Source organism: Tenebrio molitor, chromosome 6 (assembly GCF_963966145.1).
Source record: "Tenebrio molitor chromosome 6, icTenMoli1.1, whole genome shotgun sequence".
Taxonomy (NCBI): domain Eukaryota; kingdom Metazoa; phylum Arthropoda; class Insecta; order Coleoptera; family Tenebrionidae; genus Tenebrio; species Tenebrio molitor.
The window spans coordinates 18,074,952-18,101,942 of record NC_091051.1 but is presented as its reverse complement, the minus strand read 5'-3'; the positions used below and the strand labels follow the sequence as shown (position 1 = coordinate 18,101,942).

Here is a 26,991-nt window from a genome sequence, read left to right as displayed (position 1 = left end):
AAAAGGAAATGAATACTAATCATGAAAACGATGAAATTTGTATCTCACAGTGAAAGTTTCATATTCTACTAGTGAGTAATAACTATTACTCATTCGGATGATTCTAGTACTCTCCTACGACCTGTGTCCCAATCTTCATCCTCGTAGGTAATACCCATCATTACCTGTTCGTTGAATAATATACAATTATCTCACAATAATTGCATCTTTTTTTACTGACGAAAAATGGCACAATTTCAGTTGTAGATGTTACCGTGAAAAACTAATGCATCTAGTTTTAGTTTTTCAATGAGAAATAAAATAAATAGGTACTCCAAAATTCGGGATTCAACGGATAGATAAATATGTGTATGTGTTTAGGTATACGAAAACAGTAAAATGAAAACTAAATATTTATTGTCATATCCGTGTCGTTTACGTAATTAGCGGCAACAAGTATTTAAAGAGTTTATATTCCGGCGGTTTGTTGGATGTAGCTGCGGAGAGCAGGTACGTTAGAATAAACTCCAGGATAACCATTGCGGGCACATCCATATCCCCAAGAGACGATACCGGCAAGAACGTTGCCGACAACAAGTGGACCGCCGGAGTCTCCTTGGCAAGCATCTTTTCCGCCTCCGGTAACACCAGCGCACAACATGCGGTCGGTGATGCTACCAGAACCGTATGCGGATGAGCAGGTCGATTGGCTAACAATTTGAACGTTGACTCCTTGCAAGGCGGAGGGAAGCGAGCTTGAACCCTCGGTGGTGGTTCCCCAGCCAGTTACGAGAACGGAAGTACCAGCGGACCAGCTGGTGCTCGACGATGGAAGGCCTACAGCGGCTACGCTGCTGCCCAGAGACAAAGACGAAGACAGTTGCAAAACCGAGATGTCATAATCGATGAGCCTGTCATTGTAGCTGGGATTTTGGTTAATCCTAGCGACGTTGACCACCTGACCACCGGAACCACGAGTGGAAGTTCCAGCACGGACGGTCAAAGAACCAGCAGTCAATCTAGAAAAATTATTAAAATTAACTTACACTTGATAGAAGTCGTGTCAAAATACGTACCCATCGGTACAATGGGCAGCAGTAACAATGTAGTTAGCGCTGATTATTGAACCACCGCAGATGTGGGAACCGTAGTATTGGAGAGAGATTTGCCATGGGACCGAAGAGATGGAAATGCTGGAGCCTCCTACGATTCTGCCATCAGGCAGCAAGCTGTTCTTGCGGAGGAAAGGTGGGACCGCTGCAAAAATAAAATAAATTATATTATACATTTTTGATTATTGTGTGAATTAATAGAACATACCTGAGGCGGAAGCTACCAAGAAGACTACAAACAAGATTGATTTCATTGTGAGAAGTGTTGCCGTTCTAGGTTCATACTGAGCTTTTTATAGGGAATAGGACAATCAGTATGTATTAGGACTTTACTGATAATGTCAATCTAATCCGTCTATAAAAATTTCAAAATCGTTTCGCTAAATAGAGTGTTATCTATTAGGATTTAAATACAATCGAATCCGTAATTTTTGAGACATCACGTGTCACGGAATGCCAATTGTTAGGAAAACAACATTTAATTTTTTCTTAGGAGCTAGCTGAATACGTCTTAGTTGATGCCATAAAATTTGATTAGATTTTGTTTTATATTGTGTAGTATGATGTTAGTCAAGGATTGGTGTTTTTATAATGAACGCTGGGGAAAAAATGCAAATTTTAATTTAATTATTATTTACTATTTAATTTTAATAATACATACTTCATTTCCCTCCACTACCCGGTGGCACGGCCATTTTGCCGGAGTACATACATTATTAGGGATATTACTATCAAGTAATAGTGCAGTGCTAATCAACATAATTATCGGCGTCTCGCCTCCACATTTAGACTTTGTTGTGTTTTATTATGTTCTGTGTCAATGTTAAGGAACTTCCTCACAATATGAGATGAGTATACAATAATATACCTTTTTAAATTTCAACTACCAATGTAGGTATTCCCTAAATCCAGAATTGTTAAGTTTTCAAAAAGAGATTGCGGTACTATTCCCGTTTGCTGAAATTATAAGTGGTAAAATCGATTTTTTTTCTAAACACCAAAGATTTCTCATAGCAACGGAGAGCTCTAAATTTTTATTAATTTTTGTGTTGTATTATGTGAATTTGGAACAGCTATATCTAAAAGATATGCTTGCTTTTGTTGTTTATCTAAAATAATAATGTCTGGTCTGTTATGCTTAATATGAATGTCAGTTAAAACTGTTCGATCAAAATATAATTTATAATTGTCATTTTCCAAACAACTTTCTAGTTTATAACTATAACGTGATTGTGTATTCTTTAATAAATTGAATTTAACAGCTAAATTCATGTGTACAATTTTAGCGAATATATCATGACGTTTCTTATACAGAGTGTCCCCAAAAAAAAAGACGAGTCCATAGCTCCCTTATTTATCGGAGGATTTTAATTATCTATACACCAAATTAAATGGTTGTTAATAGGCTACAAAACGGCTTAATAAATTCACATATAGCTCCAAGGGCTTCAAGACTAAACTGTCAAAATATTTTTTTTTAAATGGGATCACATACTTTTTTTTAGTAATTCTGATAGAGATTTTAATTCTGAAAACAACAATGTATCACAAGTATAACTTCACATAAAAAAAAATAACACTAATTTTTGAAACAAATGACGAGCACCAAGCGAAAAGCTATCAAAATGCATTGCGTTACAATGTAATAACCAAATTAACGTAGCTGGAAAAACAAATGACAAATAATAACATGTGGGATTGCGCAGATATGCCGCCAATGTTTACCGCAAAATGGAACATAGACGATATTAGTGGTTTTTTTACATTTTTTTTTTGTGAATTTTTGGTATTTAAGTGTATACTTGTGATACACTGTTATTTTCAGAATAAAAATCTCTATCAGAATTACTAAAAAAAATATGTAATCCCATTTGAAAAAAAATATTTTGACAGTTTACCCTTGAAACCCATGGGGCTATACTTAAATTTATTAGGCCATTTTGTAGCCTATTAACAACCATTTAATTTGGTGTACAGATAATTAAAATCTTCTGATAAATAACGGAGTTGTGGACTCGTCTTCTTTTTTGGGGACACCCTGTATATGCTTTGAGCCAAAACGGTGCAAGAAGAAATGATGTGTTCAATTGTTTCCCCTTTAGTTCCGCAAATCCTGCATTTATCAATTATCGATTGCAAACCGCATATGTGTTTTTTATAATTTCTTGTATTTATAACACGATCTTGTTTTGCAAATATAAAACCCTCCGTCTCAGGGTGAATATTTGATTTCTTAAGCCATACATGAGAAGCCTGAATATTAATTTCTGGTTGTTCCAGTTCTTTAAAGTATCTCCCATGTAAAGACTTCTGTTTTATAAAGAGCGATCAAATTAATTTGTAATCGAGTTATCCATGAATCCGAAACCGTATGTCGTTATTTGAACTCAATCACAGCGCGAAACAAAGGTTAGATCTCGACATATCCATCGCAAAGACATAGGTAGGTGTGTAACCTTTATCCGCTGAAACCAAAGCTTTAAAAAAAGTGTTATCACGAGCTCTATTGAGAAAATAATTTTATAGTGAAGCAAGTTGATTGTGTTGTAGAATTTCTAGATTTGAAAAACCCCCACCACCGTTTTCGCGTGGTTTCAATAGCAGATTTGGGGTGATGTTTACTAAATTTGGTAAAAAGAACTCTGGTTTTAGTGTTTATATTCTGTAAATTAGTTTTGGACCATTTTATAACACCAAAAGAATAGGTCAGCAATGGAACAGCATGTGTATTAACTGCTTAGTATTAAGTACACAATGGACATAAGCTTGACATAAGGCATAAGAAATTCATGATACATGCAGTGGATATATTATTAATTTTTACGTAACTTATGAGAAGTGACCTCAGTGAACATTATTATTGTGTACAAAAAGGCATGAACAATTATATTCGAGTTATATGGACACATAAATTATTTTCCAATTGCCCAAATTTACAAATTATTCTTAGGTATCTCTTATGTACTTCTTATGTCTTATGTCCATTGTGAATAAACACTAATATCAATATTTATTCACTTAAAAGATAAAATTAAAATTATCTTATAATAACTTTAAAATGTAGGTACATTTGAACGATGCCTTTTTAATCATTATTTTCCTTCGTGGTCATATAGGTCATTCCATTTGTGTCCCATAAATTGTCGTATACTCCTATGGTACATATTTGAATATCTTGATTCTTCTATATTCTTAGAGGTTTTGGGTGAAATGAAGAGAAGAAACATCTGGTACACACTTCTGTTCAGCAACAAATAGTTCTTCAATAATATTAAAACAAACCACCGAGCCCGTCTCTGATAGATAATAATCTGTATGTTACTTCCGATTTTTGGAAAATGGTTAAGAGTTCTTCCGTTTTTCTTAGTAGAAACTGATAAGCGATCATCATCAATGGGTTACATGAACTTTACTGCTTGCTTTTTGACCTATCTGCAGATACTGTTTAGGGATATAAATCCTATCTAATTAATTTGTTAGTTTCTTGACAGTTCCAAGTTTCGTTCACACGAAGAAAAAATGCTTCGGAACAGAATCTATACTTAGAAGAACTCATTCACTCATTTAGAACCACCACATATTTCGGACGTCGTTCAATAAAGTTATTAACATATTATATGTAGTAACTATAAAAACTTAAAGAAAATGGCATCTAGTCAATGTAAAATTACAATAGAGTGGCGTGTTCACGAAATATCACGAGTTTTTCAGGAGTGGCGATGTTAATAAGCTGACCCAAATTTTCAAACTTCGAACATTTTTTACGTTGAACAATGCCAGAAAGCGGAAAGAATCTGAAATTGGTTGAATTTATATCAATATTTACTTTTGACAAAAAAAGTCAATTTAAATAATTCTGATTACTACATTAATTATTATTAGATCACGTTTAATATGTTTTTGTTGTTAACACTTAGAAGTTAAATGGATAATATGCATATTTACAATGATTTATTACGATTGTCTCAAGAACATCATCCAACATTCTAGGATTACCTTGAATTTTAAACCATGTGATTAAGTAACCATTATCCGATTAAGATCTAGTAAACCAAATGTAATCACCTGAATTATAAAGATATTTTGGGATATATGTGGATAAGATGATTTATACACAACGTGGTAAATAAGTCGGAGTGTATAATTAATAAGTCTTTAATTATTGTTAGTTGGTCTAATTTAAAATCTTTATAGAACGTGCAATACCACTAAAAAATTACCTACTAAATCTTGTAGGGTGGTTTCGAATGTATATATTTATTGTAAATGTACAAAAGTGATTTCGAAAACACGGGTCGAGCTTCCACGGAGGTGTCGTCAGGGGGACCTGGTGATGCCTTCGGAGAAAAGGGTTCGGGATGTCAGGGTAAACGCAGTGTCCACTTGTCGGCTTCCTTTAGATTCGGAAAAGGCCAGTGACCACAGAGGGTGCTGCTGGAGGAGAGAGAGAGTTGTGTCACCGAAGCAAGCGCAACTGATGTATCAAGGAAAGGATACATCTTTCATTCCCCCCGGAGGGGGGCGGGCTGCTGAGGCTTTCAAGAGCCTTTTCAGCCACATTGACGGGAAGATTCGGGATGGGTGCGGAAGGAAGGTGGTAGGTACTGAGAGGTTGATACTGACCCAGCATTCGCCTTATCTGTGATATGAGACATACCACGTTGTGATGGTGTGGGGAAACCTCTGAAAAAAACCCACACCTGGTCAGGCGACACCGGGGTTAGAACCCGGGACCTTCCGAATGTAAAGTGTCGCGCTAGGCGCTTGGCCACAGTACTCGGTTGATGTACCAAGGGGTAAGGGGATGCAATTTCTTTTTCCTACGAATTGCACACATGATTTTTTCTACTGGAGTTTGGAAAACACATAAAATTTGGATATTTTTAATATATGTATGTACTATTAATTATTTATAAATTAAAAAGCGAAATCAAAATTGTTCTGCTTTCGTTACCATAGAGAAACAATTTATTAACAAAAAATTGTGCTGGCGTTTAAGCTTTTGTCTCAATTAAATACCAGTTTTTACGTTACGTATCCCAGGAAACGACCAAAATTGAACTATTAGTGTTGAAATAAATATTATTTCCGCCCTTAGTAGGAAATTTTTCACTTTTCCTAACTCAAATTAGTATTACAATGTTGAAGTTTTCCAAACTCTAGTAGAAAAAGTGTTTTTTCCGTACTCGTACGGGAAAAATCACTTTTCCTAACTTATTGCACAAATAACTATTATACCCTCGTCACGGAACTATTCCCGGTCGCGAGGGTGTATTTGCGTTACAATCTTAGATTTATGAACAAATTTGAATTCAAATGAAACGAGAAGTATTTGGTATAATGTAAAAAAAAATAAAATCAATACAAAACAAAACTTTATCCTGATCACCTGATACATTACATCTTTAATTAATTTACTCTAAATATCGCAATCACCATTTGACGCAATAATTCATATGGAAATAAAGAGCATATCCACAATAAAATATCTAAAACGTTCAGTGAAATTAGGGATATTTAAATTGTCGGAAAAACCAAATGATACTCTTAACTTTAGGGTAACAACACAAGATATTGTTCAAGAATCAGTCCAGCAATTTTCAGTCAGATGTTGACACAAAAATAGAGGCAAACTTTTGAAAGTAAAAAAATCAAAAAGCAAAGATATTTTGCTTCGATAAAAAACTAGGTACTTTCTTTGTATAATTTTATGTTATAAAATATACATTATACTCCAAAATAGTATATTGTTATCCGAGTTGCACAAGAGTCTATTGTCGAACGAGAGGGATTAGGGCACGACGAGCGCAGCGATGTTATGTTACTTTTCATCACAAGTCCAAATCTTGCACCAATAAACTAAGTCTTTTTCTTAGTCTCTGAAATCATATCAGAGAAACCACGGTTTAATGCAAAGCATGATGTCTGAAGGCAATTTGATTTATTCCTTAGCTCAAAACTGAAAGACTTTTATCGTCAGAGTAGGTATTAGAAATTTAAAATTAATATAGAAAGAAGAGACGTAATAATGGAAACATTAGGTGTATCTTGAATAAAAATAAAAATGTCAATTTCTTTTGTTTTATCTACTTCAATATTCTGTTTAAAAACCGCATTTCTTACTTATGACTATGAGTGACCTAACATTACACGACGATTTAAAAATATTTAGTTTCTAGCAAACGAATTTTTTTACGTAAAATAAATTATGATTGATTAGAATTTTATATTCAAATACATATACAAATATCTACATATGTGAAAAATTTGTTTGTTAAAAATTTCAATATATCCACATTCTTTTTATTTCCTAGCCTAGAGCAAATGCAAGGTGAAGATAACGACACGTGTGTCAAATAAGATACATTAATTAATATTAAATGTTGATAATTTATAAGTATCTTGCTTATTAATCGACTTACAACTAAGTAATAGTATTAATGATAAGACACTTGAGTTGATAAAGTCTATGCTTTGGATGATGCAGTAAATGTGCTTTTTAGTAAATCTCATTAAAAAATAGGTAATCTAGATTCGTTGAATGATCAAAAGAAAAATTGAATTAATCTTTGTCAAATTAAAAAAAAAAAATCAGCATTATTCTTTCTTCGTACCTATGTAGTACAAAATCAATACGAAAGAGTGGTCCAACTCCGTATGTTAAATATGCTTTCTATATGGAAACTTTGTCTCTACTACGCCGGCCCATGTGTAAAGTCCCATCTAAATAGATGTTAAATATTTTTTACCGGTTTTTCTGCCGGACGGCAAAAGAACCGGCCGGTGTAACAACCGTCCGTGTGCAAGAGCAAGAGGCCTTCACATATTTCGGATGCAATTTTAACTGCAACATATTTTCTGTGAATAATAAATATGTATGTAAAAGCAATACCCTTCTCAAGATAACAATTTTTAATTATCGGACGATTACAACAATTTTTAATCGACACATGAGGTGCACAATAATCAATTATTAATTAGCACATCTCTTTCTCTAACGTCTCAAGCGTCTCAATTCGCACTGCCTCCCCTGTTCCCGTTTTCGATATTGCAAACCCATGCATTGGCGTTGACCTTCGTCTTGGGTTTCGAATATCCGCGGTGCTGTACAGGCTGACCGGTAAATGGCGCTAACAGCTCGGCCACGCTCCATTTGCCCACGTCCTCGTGGAGTTACAGCACAGCATAGCTAAAACGAGAAAACAGGAAAAGTCAACGTTTCACTGTAAGATAAATAATATTAGTGTTAGTACAACGTGTAATCAACGCGATGAGCTCATCAGTATCGTCTTAACGTATATGAATACAATCACTAACAGGTACAAGTGTCGTTTTCACTCGTATATTGGGACAACGTATTTGTCAACATCGTTTTCGTTTTCGTATCAAAGGTGATGTATTCTCGTAAGCGTCCGGACATCGTATTCGATTAGCAACGTATTTGCTCAGCAACGTATTTGCTCAAACATTACGGGTACCCTCGTGTCAGGACAACGTTTTTGTCCTTGTACTTTTTCGTCATTGCCCTATTGAGGCGAATCAGGCACGTTTTGCCGAGACGTATTAAGCACGTTTTGCTCAGACATATTAGGCACGTTTTGCCGAGACGTATTAAGCACGTTTTGCTCAGACATATTAGGCACGTTTTGCCGAGACGTATTAAGCACGTTTTGCTCAGACGTATTAGGCACGTTTTGCCGAGACGTATTAAGCACGTTTTGCTCAGACGTATTAGGCACGTTTTGCCGAGACGTATTAAGCACGTTTTGCTCAGACGTATTAGGCACGTTTTGCCGAGACGTATTAAGCACGTTTTGCTCAGACGTATTAGGCACGTTTTGCCGAGACGTATTAAGCACGTTTTGCTCAGACGTATTAGGCACGTTTTGCCCAGTAGCATCACTGCTACTGTCGTCCGTGTCCGTCTCAGAATTCAAGTCGTATGGTTTCATCTTATCTATTGAGACAACTCCTTCGTAGCGTCTTTGGGATCTCGTCGATCCAGGCAGATCTCGTACCACAAACCGGTCCTAGTCCAGAACTTTTGTGATCTCGTAATGACCAACAACTTTTTACTTTTCCCGTCATTTGTTGGAATAACTTTTCGTATCAAAACATGCTGGCCCACTGTATAAGTAGGTGCAGCTCGTCGTTTCTTATCGTAAAGAGTCTTTTGTTGTGCCTGTTTTGCACTAATTCGTTTACCAATTTTAATACGTGTTGCCGGAAGATCGTCATCCCGGGTTACTTCACACACCTCTGTGCTTAAAAAAGGCATCGTTTGCTTGCCTGGGCTGGTATCCCAAGAGCAACTCGTATGGGGTTTTCCCAGTCGTTTTGTTCACCGTCGTATTTAAGCCCCATTGTATTGTACGTAATGTTTCGTCCCATTTTCGCTCATCATCCGTAGAGGCAGCTAGACAACTTAGAATCGTTTTATTATACCGTTCTGCTTGCCCGTTGGCTCGAGGTGTTGCCGTGGCATTGTGGTTAACTTTAATATTGAGCGTTTGGCAATAGCTGATAAAACGTTTACTGGTAAAGCAGCTTCCTCTATCACAAACAATTCGTTGTGCTACTCCAAACATACTAAAAATCTCATCTAGGTACGTTAACACTGGCCCTACTGACGTATTTCGTACTGCTTTAAGGAAAGCAAACTTCGTAAACCCGTCTATAGCCAGAATCAAATGCGTGTTCTTTCTGGCGCTCGTGACAAATGGTCCTAAATGGTCTATATGTATCGTATGCATGGGTATGTCAAATTTTGGAATAGGGTGAAGAAAACCTGGCTGCTTCCCCGTGGGCTCCTTGTTGTACATACATGCTAAACAGCAGGAGACATAACGTTTAACGTATTTTTTCATTTTTGGAAACCAATATTTTCCTTTGATTAGTTCCAGCGTTTTCTCGGCACCAAAATGTCCGACGTTATCGTGATGGAAAAAAACAATTTGACTACGTGCAGTCTTGGGCAGAACCCACCTTTCACCTGTTGGTGTTACTTTAAAAATTCGGTTCTGCTTTAGTACATACTCTGAATGTATGCGCTTGTCCTCGTTATCTTCTGGTTGTCGGGATAAGACAGCATGTATGTGTTTGCACAATTCGTCCGTTAGTTGAGCAGCCAGAACCCAGTCGTCTTCGTTGATGCTCATGTGGTGCACGTAAAATTCATTTTCGTGATCGTTTATTTCCTTTTGTAAACTATTCCTACTCAAAGCGTCCACGTGCGCCATCTTCTGACCGGCTCTGTACTAAACACTAAAGTCGTATTCTTGTGTCAGCAGCCACCATCGTCCCACTCTCGGAATGAGATCTCTTTTGGTCATCGTGGTTCGTATAGCGTTACAGTCGGTCACCACCGTAAAGTGGATTCCTAACAAGTAGATACGGAATCGTCTCATAGAGTCGACCACAGCAAGGGTCTCCAACTCATACGAATGGTACTTTTCCTCCATCTTTCTCGTCTGCCTACTAAAATAACAAATTGGTCTTTGCGTCTGATCTTGTTGTCGTTGTAATAAAATCCCGCCTATACCATGTTTAGATGCATCAGTGTGCAGCTCCGTATGAGCATCTCGATTGTACAAAGCTAACACCGGGCGTTCCACTAATCGTTGTTTCAGGAATCGAAAAGCTTCTTCTTGTTCTTTTCCCCAAATAAACGGCATGTTGGCCTTCGTGAGTTTCGTAAGTGGTTTGGCTTTGGTGGCGAAATTCTTTATGAGTCTCCGGAAATAGGAGGTTAACCCTATGAACTGTCTTATTTCGTGTACATTGGTTAGCCTTGGGTACTCGCTCACTGCTTTAGTCTTCGCTCGTGCAGGTTGTATGGCCTCCAAATTCAATTCGTGACCTAAATATTCTAACTGATTGTGGAAAAATTGACATTTAGACAAACGAAATGTCATTCCTGCGTCTCTGAATAGAGTGAACACTTGTCGTTAAGTTCAATATGCATTTCTGAAATGGTCGTTTTACCTAGTTCGCTAGTATCGGAAGCAAAACAGTCTAGAAATTCGTTTAGTGATTGCAAAACCTGGAACTGTTCGCGTTCTGTCAGAGTTGATTCGTAACATCGTCCACGAGAAACGGTTGCAAGTTACATGGAGTAATAGAAAAATTGCTCACCTCGTTTGTAGAGCTCTCCAACTTACATGGAAGTCCTCGAACCAACAATTGCCCTCGACTGAATACCAAGTTGCTATCTGCTGCATTGCGGACCGAGATCACTCCTCCTGTGGACGTAATGCAGCCTGGGATGCTGTACTCGTGGTTCGGCTGTTGCCTCGTAGTGGCTTCTACGTAGACGTCACCATCGTAGGTCTCCGGGCTGTAGTCCTCGATGAATCCAATCATATGTGAGGGAATTACTACGTCCTCCTTTGACCTCAAGGCAACTTTTCGCGAGGGTAGGTCGTCTAACCCTGGTAAGACAGCCAAATGTTTGTCGAAGAGTCTGATTTGATTATCGCGCAACACCATGGTTACACCGGCACGATTTAAAATTGTTTGTCCGATAATAACCGGCACTCTTTGCACGCGATCTTCGACAATACTTGCTGTCACTTTGGCCGTGATGAGGTCCATCGTTAATGTCACTTCTGCTTCCCCCAACGCGGGTGTAACTCCTCCTGCATAACCTCTGATCAGCTGTGTTGATGGTCTTTGCTCGAGCTGTAGTTCTATAGCGGTTGCCTTACGAAGCGTTACAATACTACAACCTGTGTCAATATACCCTTTCAGGGGTTTGCCATTTATTGCACACTCAACAAAATAACAATCCTGACTGTCGCTGGGACACAGCAGCCTTACGCTAGGCCCTGACGTCTTGGGTCGTCTACATTTGCCAGCTTCGTGACCTCGTAATTTGCAGTTGCCACACTCGACTCGTGGTTTGGGACAATTACCCGCAACGTGTCCGGTTTCGTGGCAATTATAACACCGGGGTATTCGTTTCTCTGTTGAATCGCTATCATTCCGTTTATTCGTACTCGGGCTCATTTTGGTTCCCAACCTCCTACGATCAAAACCTTTGCCTCGCCTATCGGCAACTTTCGTTTCGTTATCTGCGACTTCCGCGACTAATGTGGAAAGATATTCAGTGTACAACTCTTCAGGGGTTTCATAACGTCCCGCTTTAGCCCCGTTTCGGAGCGTGCGATCACTTAATCCGTCAATGAGACAAGAAACTGCGTATTTGCCTGTGATGTTGCAGGCCTGTAATAAATTAATTTTCCCAAGATAATATTGCGTCATGCTTTCGTGGAATTGTTTTTCCCTATTGACAAGCTGTCGTAACGTAGTAGCAAAATCATGATGTTCGGGAAACGTTTTGACTAATAAGTAATAACGCTTTCCACTCGTCCCACGTGTGGGTATATGTCGTCAAATTATCGTACCATGTACGTGCTAGTCCTGTCAACCGATTCTGCATTAATTGTATTGTGGTATTCTCATCCCACTTGTTGACTCTAGCCAATTGATCAATCTTATCTACCCATTTTACCAAAGATTGGTTAGGTTTACCGGGCAAAAATTCCGGAATGCAATCGCTTTTCACCGCCATGCGAACAACGTGTTGACTATTTTCACTAGAGTGCGACTCGCGTCTTATTAATCTATCTACAAGCGCTTCTAATTTTCTCAGCCGAACATCCCCATCTGAATTTCCCGTCCAGTCACAAGAGCGTTCGTCAAGACAATCATAACTGGAGTTCCGTCTCGTCCGTCGATCAAACGGCCCTTTTTCGCGTCGTTTGGATGAGCTGATTTTTCGATCTTTTCCCACTTTCTTTTCTTAATTATAATCGCCTTGCGTAAATAAACACTTTATGCGAACGTATGGTAAAAGTCACCGTCACTGTTCCAATTCAATAAGACACAATATTGCGCAAGAGTGCGACAACGTAAAATGCACTAACTTGATATTTTTAATAGCCCCGTCGGGCAAGTGCGGCTTAAAAAAAAGTACTCACAGTTTGTCCGTACTTGGTGACATCGAGGAAATCATACACAAATCACAAACACCGTTTTTCGTTACTTCAATTTCAAAAATTCGCAAAATTCGCGACTTTGCGGTCGGGCAGGTTTGTGTTATCCCACCGCTGCTCTAAAAGCAATACCCTTCTCAAGATAACAATTTTTAATTATCGGACGATTACAACAATTTTTAATCGACACATGAGGTGCACAATAATCAATTATTAATTAGCACATCTCTTTCTCTAACGTCTCAAGCGTCTCAATTCGCACTGCCTCCCCTGTTCCCGTTTTCGATATTGCAAACCCATGCATTGGCGTTGACCTTCGTCTTGGGTTTCGAATATCCGCGGTGCTGTACAGGCTGACCGGTAAATGGCGCTAACATATGTACCTACCATTTTCTACTGAAGACATTTTTCTTGGAGATCCACTTACATATTTGATCCTAACATTCTTACCTTCGATCTGACTGTTCACGGACTGTTCGCTGTTCGCAATGTCTTCGACGGTCGATCTTGGAATTTTGTGTGTAGAACATTTTTTACAGATTGATTAATAAATTATAGCTTTGTGTCCCTTAGATATTGCTCTCATTTACTTATTGCCGCTACTCTATGTCATACTTTTAAATTCGATAAAGATGTAAGCTCGTTGATGTATCTGATTATGTACAGGTCATTATAAAATGTTGTACCATCGTAGTGGGCGTTGAAAACCCATACAAATTTTGGAAGTGCCGCCAGTCTCGCAACATTAGACAAACTATACTATATTTTTTCCTGGTAGGCGGTTGCGCGCGCCATTTACGAAATCCTGCAACGAAATGCGAACTCCCTATTGGTTACTTTTAGTGTATTCTCTGCTAGTAGACAGTCACAGATTTCCACTACCGCCAGGAGCGCTACCTATCGGCGATACTAGTCTCACTCATGTAATGACGCTTGCGGCACATTCAACCATACAGGTGTCTCAAAATTCGCGAATTCCGAATTCAGAGCGTGGTAGGGTAGGACCCAGTGGAGCTCGAAAAATACTTAGAAAGAAGATATAAACACTTTAATTTTGTTCAATACATAGCATATCCACTGTGTCAAAATACTATTCTAGCTACGCTGCCGTTCTATTTTTAAGAAAAATTACAAAAATGTAAGATTTTTTTACTCCAAAGTAAAGCTATTCTTCAAAAAATTGTTTTACGTTATTATTTTCCACAATCATCTACACTCTACACCATAAATAACAATAAACACTGAACTTTTCAGCCTGTATTTGAAGAAAACGCACTTCAAAGTGTGCACCTTCAGACCAATTTATCTTTGTGGGGGGAGTCCCGATTTTTTTTTATTTCCATATTTGGACTACTGAAGTGATTCCTTACAATGCTCTGAATTTGAAATTCGCGAATTTTGAGACACTCTGTATATCTAATACTAATATTAGATATATGCATTCAACTAAGCCACCAACGCCTACTACGATGGTATATACCTACAATATTTTATAATGACCTGTATTTAAGAATTTATAAAAATTGGAACAACGACAGACTAAATTTCCTTAGATGAGCACTAGTTTAAATTTTCACAACAGTGGGTAACGTCGATTATTTTGTCTCTTTCGGAAACATTATTTCCACTAAACATTTGGCCTCGAAATTACTATAGGCAAGGAATGCAATAAGATATTTTAGATATCTTGAGTCAGTCAATGCTACAATATTAATTAATAACAAGTAATACTTACCTAAATAATTGTACGCTGTTTTTTGTTTTTTTGTTTGGAAGTCATTAGGTATTTGTTTTTCAACAATAACTCTGTCTTATTTTATTTAATATGATTTAAAATGTCAAACGAAGTGTTACTTAAATATCATTAACACAAAAAAAGTGTCAGGGAAAATAAATAACGGATGTTTTTTAAAATTTGGTGTCGAAGTTGGCGTTGAAGAGTCGATTGTGAATGCACTATACGGATAACAGATGACGGATCAGTTGTTTTAGACCCGGTTTATTCACCTTCAAGTAAATTTATTTGAACGGTTATTTTATTACCATGGATCTACCAATAGCAGATTCTAAATTATAGCAACTACTGGCCAGATAAATTTACTTGAAGGTGAATAAACCGAGCCTAAATCTTACACTTTTACACGAGTGGTGCGCTCTCAATCGACTCTCCAACGCCAACTTCGACGCCAGATTTAAAAAAATATCCTGTATTAGGAGTAGGCGAGCAGGTAGAATCTGGAATCGCCAAAACTACACATTTCGACACGGGCGCCACTGTGCAGGTAGAACACCCCTTAAATTTAAAAGTGGACTCGGTCCGAATCAAATTTGTCATGAACGCAAGTTTATTGGTAATTGGTGTGCTACTCTTAGAACGGGCGGACTCTAATATGTATACTGTGCTGTGAGTTTTTTTTAAGACTGGCCATAGGGTTTTACATGCTAATTTTTCAACTCCCTGTTAACTTTTGTTCCGATGAAAATATTCAAATCATTTTTGAAACACAGTTGGGAGATTTTTTAAACTATCGGATAGATTACAATTCAATATCCCAAACTGTCGAAAAAGTTGTGAAAAAAATATTTTTTAGCGCGCCGAAAGCGTCCAAAAGCGGAGATCGTCAGGTGCTGGTTGAGCCGACAATGGCGCTGCTCTGGCGGCCGCTCGACGTACTATTATTTCGGCGCCCAAAAAGTATTTTTTTCACAACTTTTTCGACAGTTTGGGATATTAAATTGTAATCTATCCGATAGTTTAAAAAATCTTCCAACTTTGTTCCAAAAATGGTTTGAATATTTTTATCGGAACAAAAGTTAACAGGGGGTTGAAAAATTAGCATGTAAAACCCTATGGCCAGTCTTAAAAAAAACTCACTGTATATTTTCTTTTGCTCTGAACGAGCCGCCCATGGTAAAGCGGTTCAGCTCAGCAGGCCTGGGGATATTTATCTTGCAACGTTGGTGGCACTGGCTCTGAAATAACTTTTTTCAGAATTAGTGTGAATTTTAGTTGATAGTGTATTTGTGATCAATAACTAATATTTGTTTTTAAACAAAAATCGAAGTTTTTAACTGCACATATTGAGGTCAACGTAACATTGATTTTTTGGTTTGAATATAGGTTGACATATCGTGTATGTTGGCGGCATTGTCAACCAAAGCTTCCAAACAATTTGATGGCGTTTATTGTTTTTAAATTATAAACAAAATGCCGCCTATGTTAACGCGTGAAATGAATTCCCTGTGATAAATGGTGTAATTCAGTTGCATTATTAAACGAAATATAACAGAAACAGGTCAGTTGTGGTGTTGTGAAAATGGAAAGTGTCAAAACAAATGAAGGGGAGCTAACCTCAACCATGGGTAATTTACTGTCAACGAGCAAAGAGGAAAAAAATGATGCTACTGATTCTACACCGACGTCTTCCACAGATGCATTTACCACAACGTCAACGTCACAAATAGGTATTTTACTTTCGTTCATTTTAGTTGTGCGATTGTATGGATTTTTGACGGAATTTCAGCGGCTGACGACCCCATTAGCAGTACCTCATCGGATGCTTCAGATACGAAAAAGAGCACAGAGAAAGTTAACGATCTTGCACAGAGTTTTACAAATAATGTTATGAATTCAAATCCGATTATGAGTTCATTGAAAGATATTTCTATGGGAGATCACTCCTCTCTAATAGTTTCTGAAAAAGATTTGTTAGATATGAATATTACAGACACTTCGACAGAGAAGATCACTGAAAATGTGGATGACATTGTGCAAGATTTGGAAAATCTCCTAGGTGAACCTACTACTTCGTTTGATTTTACCATTAGACCTAAAGATGCCAAAAGAAATATAAATCTCTCACAAAATAAGGACATAACAATGGATCTTGATGCATTTTCTGCCGAACTGCAAATGTTTGAAGGTAAACCCACAGATTTTTATCTGTTTTATTTATCTAATCAATACTCCGGTTTTTTAATAGCTATAGAACATAACCTTAAATTGCATAAAGTAAATTCATTAAGAAACAAATTTTAACTAACACAGCATTTAATAGATTATACATTAGTTACATTAAAAACAATTGTATGTGAAGAGAAAATGAATATTTTTTGATATTAAACATGATTTTTTATTGTAGATATTAAAGTCTGTTTGTTTTGTTGTTTAGTAAATTATCGTTATTACTCAGTTTTCAGAATGGAGATAAGTGTATTTAACTTGACTAGCTTCATGTAGCCAAACTAGTAAATATTGTCTCAGTAAAGTAAAACTTCTGTTCTTATTAATATTGTCATAAACACCTTAGAATAGCCTTAAAATTTCACCAAAGTATGTAGAGCATTGAGCAAAAATGAAAACTCATGATTTGACCTGTTAAATCTTCCAGAAGATTTTGTTATCTATCACATATACAGAAATTTTGTTGCAAAAGAAATGTTTATAAAATAACTATCAAAGTATGTAATTTTTTGCTTTACTTAAATATCAATATTTTCTCCTATTATCCTATATCTTAAAAAGTAATTAATTATAAATTGGACAATTTTATCTTGATACAATTTTATCCAATAATTCTAATAACTAAATTCAATAATCATGATTCACAAAATCTCTCAATGACCAAAGTACTTAAGTCCCTGCCATACATATGTTTGTTTTTACATTCTCAATGCTTCACTATATTTTTTTTTCTTATTTTGTTTCACAAATATTCGGGCAATTAGATTATGATTTACCTCAAGAAAAAATCAATATATATTATTGCGAAAGAAAAGTGCTTCATACATAAAAGCAAAGACCCTGAAAATGTCATAAGTACTTTATAATATTTATTACCGAATATTTTTTAACATCGATAAAATACCTACTATATTAACTGGGAAGTCATGGATTAGAATGATAAGATTTTTTCGTCTGGATTATAATCTGAAGTTTATTTGTTGAATCGTCATCACCACTGTAACAGGTTTTACTTCTAAATTGTGTTCTTTTTCATCACTTATTGATGACTTCTTTTACGTGCCCGATTTAATTTTATCAATCTTTTGGAATGATTCTAATATGTATGTACTTCGATTTGTGCTTAAGTAAATGATGTTAATAAAAAACGTATCGTCGCCTATGTTAATTTTATGGTATGAAACTGTCAACGTTTAACAAAGTTTAATTTTTTTTTGCTTTTGCTTAATCTAAAGGATAATAGGAATAACGACAACAATTATAAAATGTAACCACTCATATCTGATACAATTTTTTTAAAGCATAATTCAGAAAAAATACACCGGATTACCATAATAATATGTACTAGTACATAATTTGCCCCATTTGCGAAACGTCTCTTTTATTTGTGGTTGCAACGTGTTTGTAATTAACAAAAATTTCTGGGACCCAAACCCTTAAAGTATCAAAAATGGGATAATCATGAAGCACATTAAAATGTTCTCAATTTTACAATTTACAAAAATTGATCCGAGGGTAGTTTTGGAAGCGAAATATTTTTAATTTTACAACAGGACAATGCGGCACCTGAACACACTCTACGGGTTTTAAAGGTTCTTGTAATTATTGTACAAAAATTATTTGTTACATTTTTAGATTAGATAAGTGTTAGTTAAGTACGTATCATAAATAATTCCTTTTATTATTTACAATAGTCTACGGTGTTTAACTATTGTAGACAGATTTTTTTAAGTGCATTGTAAATCATTTTTCTAGTGGACTATAAATAGATTTTTCAAAATATGCTTTTTGTACTATCATTTGTGCTGGTAATAAATCTTAAGAGAATCTTTCTAAGCTGGAACTTAGTTGGAAATTATAAAAACTGAAATTCTGCCTGATAAGGTTCTGCATGTTTTTTTATACGTGAGGTTACTGCGAAAGCTTAATAATTAAATATCATTAATTCTTTACAATTATTCTAGAAAGAAATGGAAAGTAATTTTAGTAGCAACCAGAAGTTGTTTTTCTTGTCATTTAATTGAATTATGATAACATTGAAACTAAACTGTAATAATTAAATATGTTCAATAATCGAGACGTTTTAAATTTACAGATAAGCCTTCAAAGGTAAATGAGGAAAAGTCGCAGAACACGTCAACACAGATAAATAAATCGCCCGATCTGCATAACAAACTCGTTGCATCTGTAAATAAAGAAGAAAGTTTTTCTGAACCAGCACCAGTTTCTGCAACGTCTGTTCAAGAAGAAACAAAAATTACTCATTCCGTGAACCAAGATGTTCAGGAGAGTGCTAACTGTGACATTAAACCTAGTAGTGTGGAGGAAAGCAGTATTGAACATGAAGAGAGTTCTCAAGCAGAAGTAATTACTGGAAGTGCACAGGAGCCAGTTGAGAAAAGTGAAAGTACCCTAGTAATTGAGAAAGATGATAATCCAGAAACACTAGATATTATATCGACACATTCTAAAGACGATCATATTGAAGCACCTCCAGATTTGATCAGGTCTGAAAATATATCTGGTGATGTTTCGTGCGAGCCAGACGTTTCACAAGAAACTGAAAAAGTAGCAGAGGAACGGAATTTTGTTAGTTCTGATTTACCACATGGTGAACCAGTTCAGATAGAAGAAGACATTGAAAAACATGTTGAAGAACAATTGGAATCAACCAGTGCTCAGTGTGTGATGGATGGTGAGACGGTTAGGCAAGATGGAGATGAAGATTACAGTGAAAAACCAATTTCTCAAGACGTAGAAATGACTTTGCCACCTCCAGAAGACAAAGAAGAAGATACATTACCCGCTCCGCAAGAAGAAAAGACAGATACATTACCACTTCCAGAAGAAAAAAAAGAGAGTAATCAGAAGGAAACTGCCTCGAATTTGTTACCTGTAGAAATGGAATCTGCGCGATCAATCGATGAACATGAATCGCAAGCAGAAACAATTTCTCAAATAACTAATAACGAGGTATTTGATAGTTGTGTTGCGGAATCAACGAGCGAAAAGCAGGTACCAGAGGTTGATAATGGAATTAAAGAACAATCAGTGGTAGCAGAAGAATCTCAAAGAGAACCAGAACAAACTGAAGATGTGGAAATGGTGGTTGCATCTGTTGACAATACATTAACAGAGTTCTGTAGCGCCGAACAAAAAGAAGAACCACAAGGTCACGATGAAGAAACATTCAAGCATAACGTTGCAGTGGTAGATAATCAGGAAGAAGCGGAAATGAAAGACAATGAAAGTAAATTGATAGATAAGGAAAAGGGAACGGAAATTGAAGGAAATGAAGAAAATATAGCGGTACAACCAGAGCCTGAGATGATAACAGAGTTGACTCCTGTTGTGGAGGACTCGGGTGATTGCAGTATGCAACAGGTGCCTCTGTCAGTGTTGGAAGATGCACCGAGAGAAGATCTAATCAATGCGGGATCACTACCAGAAGTGGAAGACATTCACATAGAAAAACAACAACCACCAGAAATTGATAGTGTTAAACAGTTGGTAGACGAAGTAATATCTGAAAATTCACAGACAGAAAAAATAATGGCCACTCAAGATCACGAAGATTTTGAAGAGAATAAAGAATGTTCAGCCGTTGCGAAAGAAGAACAGTTTGAAGACGTTTCTAAAGAACAATTAGATTGTCCTGCAGTACCGGAAGTAAACGTTGGGAAAACCGAAATTTTAGAAGAAATCTCTACAGAATCTCTCAAAGAAATGGAATCGGCGCAAGAAGATATTATCGAGAATAGTGAAGGGGTCAAAAGATCTGAAGAAAATCGTACTGTTCATCTGGATATACCAGTAGTAGAGGCGGCTTTGGGTGACGATATTAGTAATGTTGATAGTAATGTGGGAACGTTGTCGTGTGTTTTACCTGATGTTAGTAGTATGATTACCGGTAACATGGAAATACCATCGCATAGCTTAGCTGCAGATCTTGATCTTCTGGTGCAGAATACCGTGGGAGATGAGGCGATATCTGCAGCACCTCCTCCTGTTCAAGTTCCTTCAAATTTTGTCGAAGGAAGTAATGTAGATAACATACAAGTTCCATTGTCATCATCCCTAGACAGTTTGAAAAATTTGGAAACGAGCGACTTGGAGAGTAATATGCTACCACTAGCAATGGGGGACGTTCCAGATCTCGACGTTTTAAATGCCATATCCACTTTAAACGACAATAAAACTGATCTGATACCTGAAATAAGTGACAGTTTAGAGAACAACGACGCTTTATTGGGGTCAAGCACGTTAGAACAACGACATCAGGAGAGCGACACTCCATTTGAACCTTGTATGGAAACAACTCTACCGACCGTCGATGAAATCTTTGCTGAACAAAGTCAAACTCAATCCGTCGAACTACAAGATGATAATTTGGAAACGTTATTGGCTGTAGCGAGTCTGCAAAATGTAGATTATAACATACCACCAGTCGAGGATTTTCCAACTGAGGGTCAGATACCAACAGTTGATGAAATTTCGCAATTTGGTCAAGAGGAATCGATTCCTCCAGTCGAGTTTCCTTCGTTTGCATCGGTTATGGAACCGCCGATGAAGATTCAAGATGCAAAAATCGAGTCACTGTTCGAGGAAAAAAGAGCTCCTGTGCAGGACCAGATTTATGATAACGTTAAAGAGGTTGGGAGGAATGAAACGGAACAGATAACTCAGCAGCAAGATGATAAGTTGAAGGAGCCATTACTCATCAATATAGACGATTCGGATAAGGATCGAGTGTACAGCCCAAAAATTACCATCAAACCTATCAAACCTGAAAGCGAAGAAGCTGTGACGAGTGCTAGCGGAGAAGTTGACGAAAGAGAAGGAAGTAAAGGTTCATTAAAAATAACTATCACGAAACAGTCGGATAATATGCATTCTATTCTTAAAATTTACGATCCAGATAATGACACTTCTCAAAATCAGGACGCACAGTCTTCACCTTCAGAACCAACGGTACCAAAATTGATAATTAAACCTATAATGCAACCAAACGAACAGCCTCAAAGTCCAAAAATGTCGACGAGAAGTTCTAAACAGGTTTTTAGTCCATCGAGTAGCGCCAGTCAGAGATCGGCTAGTCCTAGAATCACTATTAAACCAATTCCCAAACCAGACAATATTGAACCCGTGGTACCAAAAATCACCATCAAACCAGTTTTGAAACCTGACGATGGTCACAGACAGAAACACAGTCCTAAATTGACGATTAAACCCATAATCAAGCCGGAAGAGGAGATTAGTTCGGAGCCAAAAGTGCACAGTCCAAGAGTGACAATTAAACCAATTGTGAAGCCTCCCGAAGAAGTCGAACAAGTTCTAAGTCCTAGAATCACTATTAAACCAATCGTTAAACCGGACACCGTTTCAGAACCGCTTCCGACTACTCCAAGGGTTACGATAAAGCCTGTTCTGAAGCCTCAGGAAAAAGATAAGGAAATCACAGAACAGGTGGAAAAGTCAAGCCCCAAGATTACAATCAAACCAATAGTGAAACCACAAGAGGCGGAGCCTCCGCCCGATGAATACGAAGAATCGATCAAAGAGAGAATAGTGCTGAAGATTAATAAGGGCACGATACCCAGCAGCAGTAAGGAGTCCAGAAGAAGAGAGGCTCCACAGGAGGAAGAAAAATCTGAAAAACTGGCCAAAATCAAACTGAAGTTCTCGAAAGAAGGCGGCCATCCCCACATCGTACAAGACGAATTCCACAACAAACGTTCAGCCGAACAAAACGAACATGACAAATTCAAGAGACAGAAAATGGACACCGAGAATATTTTACCTGGAGTGACGATAACGCCGATCGGTCCTCCTCACTCGAAACTGAAAGAAATGTTAAGTCGGAGCGGTTGTTCCAGCGATAAAGTCGTCACCGTAGAAGATGACGACGACGACGTCACCATCGTGGAAACGAACAAACCATCTCCCATCGTGATCAGTGAAGAATCCAACCAGGATAGTATTAATGTAGCGATGGAAGTGAGAGATCCGATATCGGATATTCCAGTTTTCGAAATCACTCCTGAGAGTTGTAAGACGTTAAATCCGCAACCGGTGCAACCCGTTGCAGAAGCTCCGCCGTTACCAGCGCCGAGGAAACGGGGAAGGCCCCGAAAGGTCGGTATTGCATTGTGAGTTTGGAGGAATTTAGAATTGTTGTAAAGATGATTAATATTCTGTTGTGACATTTTATTGAAAGTTCCCAAATTGGTAACATTTGGGCAGCAAAAATTAGTCGAATCTGATTTGACGATGTCTCAAACGGGTTTAACAAACAGTTGACTTGGCATGCCAAACATGTGTACAGTAACTTTCAAACATACAAAAATTTGGATAAAGTCCCTACGAAACAAAGATCAAAGCTGTCAATCATATAAAGAAGAAATTAATAAAATGTAACTCTGCCAACCTTACTTTTCATTTAGTGGTCTTTTAATATTCCATAAAATACTTCTAAATTGACTTATTTAGATTATCTGTAAAAACTTGTACTATAGTGGGTGCGGCGAACCACTGGAGTAGTCACGAAGTGTTCAAGTGATAGTTCGTAGCGACGTCATGAAAAACCTGATTTACACTGCCTCGTCAAATTTGAGTTCTGTGCGGGAAATTTAAATCTTACTACGGTGTGATCAAAAATGACTGAATCTGTTGGTAACAATGAAATTTGGCAAATTTGCAATTTACCATCAAAGGTTCATTTTTGTAATAGCATAAACATAACTGGCATAACCAAAAATGTTTTTAATGTTGTCTCAAGTAAAAAAAATCCGGTCAGAACCAAGTACGAGACAAAAAACACCAGTACTTTTCAATTGTTTCATTGCCAACAGACTCAGTCATTGTTGATCACGCTGTATTTTAAGATTGGATGGAAATTTTGGCCGCGTGCATTGAGCTGCACCATACTTCTTAACGCGCGCCCTTTAACCAATAGGAAACCTTCCCCCGAAAATCACGTGAAGATCACGCCAGTTTATTACTTCAGTGAGTCGACGCGTCAACTATAGTTATTGTTTTGTCAGAAATGATCTTAATTTGATATTAATATCAATGCTGTTTTGGAAAGATTAAAAAGGAATTGGATAGATTTATTACTACTTTTATTTAATCACATATTATGTATGTATATCCCAAGTGCAAAATTTTTTATCGGACATTTTTTTGCTAATGTACGAAAACATCCATAAATGAGGTCAGAACACCAATTATTAGCAAATAAGAGCACGAGACGAAGTCGAGAGCTTTTATTTGATAATAATTGGTCTGACGGAATAATTTATGGATGTTTGAGTTCATTAGCAAAAAAATTGCCGATCTTAAAATTTTGCACGAGGGGTATACGGCTAATTATTATCCGAATAGAATGAAACCAAACGCATTATTTCCAATCCTTTTAATTCAAAATAATTTTTAAAAAATCTGGTATTTTACCGACATTTTTTATCAGATTATTGCACATGTGCATTTTAGAGAAATTTTATCGGGTTATTTTTTGTTTTCTCGTTTTGATTGGTCAATATTTGTCACGCAATTGGTTGCTAAAGACATGAAGGAAATAATCATAGTTAAAAGTCTTTAGCCTTAACTTCTGCATGCCAATGAACTGTTTAAAATATTTTTATAAATTTTAAAATCACCCTTTTTAGCGACTTTCCTTGTTATGTCATGTCATCACTAAAAATTCAACCGAAACGAACATATTTTTATTCATTTGGTCAGGACCGCCGAGTTTTATTCACACCTCCGCTATAAATACATCGAGTAAGTAAAAATAAATTTCTAGCGTGTGGTCTAGAAAGGAAATGTTTTTGTTATTAAGACTTCAATGAAGTACCGAAGAGAAAAATATTAAAATAACATTCTAAAGTGTTACATAACAGTGCTTAAATCTATGGTAAATTATGCTTATGTGACTTTGAACCTTGACCGTTTAAGTAGGTACAGGAACATGACCTCTCACGCATTGTCTGGTTTCCAATAGGGATTTTGTTATAAATTAGAAGGGTCAGGTGAAAGTATTGCACCTGTGCACTTAATATTTTCTATAAGAATTTTTTTGTGTTGCCCAGGTTCCTCTCCAAGTACGAGAGGACTTTAAGGACCCCAAGGAGGAGGAACCGAAGCCAGTGGTGGAGTCGACCAGGCCGAAGCGGAGCTGTCGAGGTCAGTCAGTGAGGACGACGCTCGGCATCAAGCCCAGGAAGCCGAGGGGGCCCGGCCGCGGTAGAGGTGGCAAGCGGGGGATGGGCACTCGGGGGACTCCGACTCCGCCGGAGACCCCGCCGCCGAAGGCAGCCAAGGTGAGTAGTGATACTTTTCCGATGGTGGACTGTAGCTGAATGTGATTTTTCTTTTTAGTTATCGAAATAATGTTGAACTGGAACATGAACATATTTATATTATTTCAATGTTCAAGTATTAATAGCTTTAAAAAGAAGTCTGAGAGATTTATTAGAGATTAACAAAAATCAAATCTGTGCAAGCTTTATCGAATTCAATTTACGATGAATTTTTATTTATGTTGTTCATAAATATAGACACATTATATTTGATATAGGCCTGGTGAGAATCTTTTTGTATTATTTTTTTATTATATATCATTAAATCGTTTTCAACTCAGAATTTGGATTTGATTTACGAGATTTCGAATGACACTCATACCCCAACACACGCATAGATATTGAAATAATATGTCATTTGTCCAGTTTAAGCATGCAGATGGCCCAACACCAAATGTGTTTGGATAAATTTTAAATTTAGATAGAGTACATACCGCAAAACACTGCTACACGTTACATAAATAGAAAAATTATTAGGATACGCAACAGTTTTTGTGTAATTGGGAGAGATGCAGATAGTCACAGTATACAAAAGGTGATTGATTTATACCTTTGTGTTTTAGTTTTTTAATTTACTTTTTCGTAAACGGGTTTCTGGTGCATTCAGATTTTAATAATACTAAGTGACTCCACTTTGTTCTTACATAATTGGAACGGTGGCTTTTTAACACTGCTTTTTTCGTATTACGTAGGTAGTGAAGATGGGTTTCTTAAATAACTCGTGCACTGACTGGTTATTACGTTTTAACTTTTTCACTTTGTTCACATGTAGGCATATTTTCGTACAACGTACAGTCAGGAGTAATACATTTTGGTAGATGATGACATTTTAAAATTTGGACTCACAATGGTCAAGAATTTTTTAAATTGTTTAAAATCGTGGCCCAGTTTCAAATTTTAATAAAGTAAGAATCACTTCATCAATCATGCTACATATTTTGTTCCATATACTTTTCGTTCCATTTTAACAATGAAATTTGACAAAGGGGAAATAATGACGTATAAAAAGTCATAGGTTATACCCGTTTCACACTCGAGCGCTTTCCATTGTCAAAAGAACGACTAAAATTTAATGCTCGCCGCTGTATATAATTATAGAATTGTGTTTAGTATATTCTTTCTTTGTTTCGATTTGTTATTTCTTATTCTTCAGATAGTATTCTCTTGTTTTTTTTTAATAAATTTTTATTGTATAAAACGTAAATCTTAAATATATCAGGTAAAAAACAAACTCCCATGGTAATATCAAACTATAAAATTCTGTGGAAGTACAAGTAGAGAAAGTACTCTTCAATGTTTATTAATATTAAACCAATAGTATATTTCAAACCAAGGTAAGAAAGTGGTTTCTTGCAGACCGCAGGCAAAGATTATAAAGCGAGTCGTAAACGAGGTTTGTAAGTGCCTAAGGTCTGCAAGGACACTTTCTTAACAAGGTTTGAATACAATTTTTTTCCCTACCGGCACAACTTTGTTGAAAAAAGTCAAAAAAGATGGTTATATTCGTGATTAAAACGAAAATTTTGAGAATTGAATAGTAGGCTGTGTTATTTGTTTAATTAACTTGTCATCGCATTTGA

The 26,991-nt window shown here is 36.7% G+C and overlaps 3 protein-coding genes across 6 annotated transcripts in view; 1 reads left to right on the top strand and 2 right to left on the bottom strand.

The window, feature by feature from the left end:
- Nucleotides 1-379: 379 nt before the first annotated feature.
- LOC138133351 (trypsin alpha-like) lies at nt 380-1,461 on the bottom strand. The gene is made up of 3 exons (XM_069051219.1): nt 1,300-1,461; nt 1,056-1,236; nt 380-998 (listed from the first exon to the last, which is right to left on the bottom strand). Exons 1-3 carry the CDS (start codon nt 1,343-1,345, stop codon nt 449-451), a joined length of 777 nt encoding a protein of 258 aa, XP_068907320.1. The 5' UTR covers nt 1,346-1,461; the 3' UTR covers nt 380-448.
- A 6,524-nt stretch (nt 1,462-7,985) lies between these two features.
- On the bottom strand, nt 7,986-13,468 carry LOC138134113 (uncharacterized). Of its 3 annotated transcripts, none has more exons than XR_011160641.1 (2): nt 10,633-12,353; nt 7,986-10,568 (listed from the first exon to the last, which is right to left on the bottom strand). XR_011160641.1 is itself a non-coding variant. In XM_069052193.1 (2 exons), exons 1-2 carry the CDS (start codon nt 12,351-12,353, stop codon nt 8,086-8,088), a joined length of 1,323 nt encoding a protein of 440 aa, XP_068908294.1. In that variant the 5' UTR covers nt 12,354-13,468; the 3' UTR covers nt 7,986-8,085. The 3 variants fall into 3 exon arrangements, 2 of the variants coding, with proteins under 2 accessions (XP_068908294.1, XP_068908295.1); XM_069052193.1 differs by having other exon boundaries at nt 7,986-8,280; nt 11,226-13,468; XM_069052194.1 differs by having other exon boundaries at nt 7,986-8,280; nt 11,252-13,468.
- Nucleotides 13,469-16,060: 2,592 nt separating this feature from the next.
- LOC138134112 (serine-rich adhesin for platelets-like) overlaps nt 16,061-26,991 on the top strand; it is a 31,625-nt gene continuing 20,694 nt past the window's right edge. Inside the window, exons 1-5 of one of the 2 annotated variants that reach the window (XM_069052192.1) lie at nt 16,061-16,552; nt 16,612-17,010; nt 19,147-23,186; nt 25,142-25,372; nt 25,431-25,694. In XM_069052192.1, coding sequence (XP_068908293.1) covers nt 16,405-16,552; nt 16,612-17,010; nt 19,147-23,186; nt 25,142-25,372; nt 25,431-25,442 — 4,830 coding nt within the window. In that variant the 5' untranslated portion in view covers nt 16,061-16,404 and the 3' untranslated portion in view covers nt 25,443-25,694. Of the gene's footprint in view, nt 16,553-16,611; nt 17,011-19,146; nt 23,187-25,141; nt 25,373-25,430; nt 25,695-26,991 lie in introns of those variants that run through there. The other variant, XM_069052191.1, reaches the window with a different exon arrangement.

What these genes read in the sequence shown, in the direction of transcription:
- LOC138134113 (XM_069052193.1), bottom strand. Translation starts at nt 12,353, where the DNA reads ATGACGCAATATTATCTTGGGAAAATTAATTTATTACAGGCCTGCAAC. An exon ending in TGGAGAGCTCTACAAACGAG is followed by an intron (nt 8,281 to 11,225) that starts GTGAGCAATTTT and finishes TTCTCGTTTTAG; the next exon opens with CTATGCTGTGCTGTAACTCC.
- LOC138133351 (XM_069051219.1), bottom strand. Translation starts at nt 1,345, where the DNA reads ATGAAATCAATCTTGTTTGTAGTCTTCTTGGTAGCTTCCGCCTCAG. An exon ending in CTTGGTAGCTTCCGCCTCAG is followed by an intron (nt 1,237 to 1,299) that starts GTATGTTCTATT and finishes TTATTTTTGCAG; the next exon opens with CGGTCCCACCTTTCCTCCGC. An exon ending in GCTGCCCATTGTACCGATGG is followed by an intron (nt 999 to 1,055) that starts GTACGTATTTTG and finishes TAATTTTTCTAG; the next exon opens with ATTGACTGCTGGTTCTTTGA.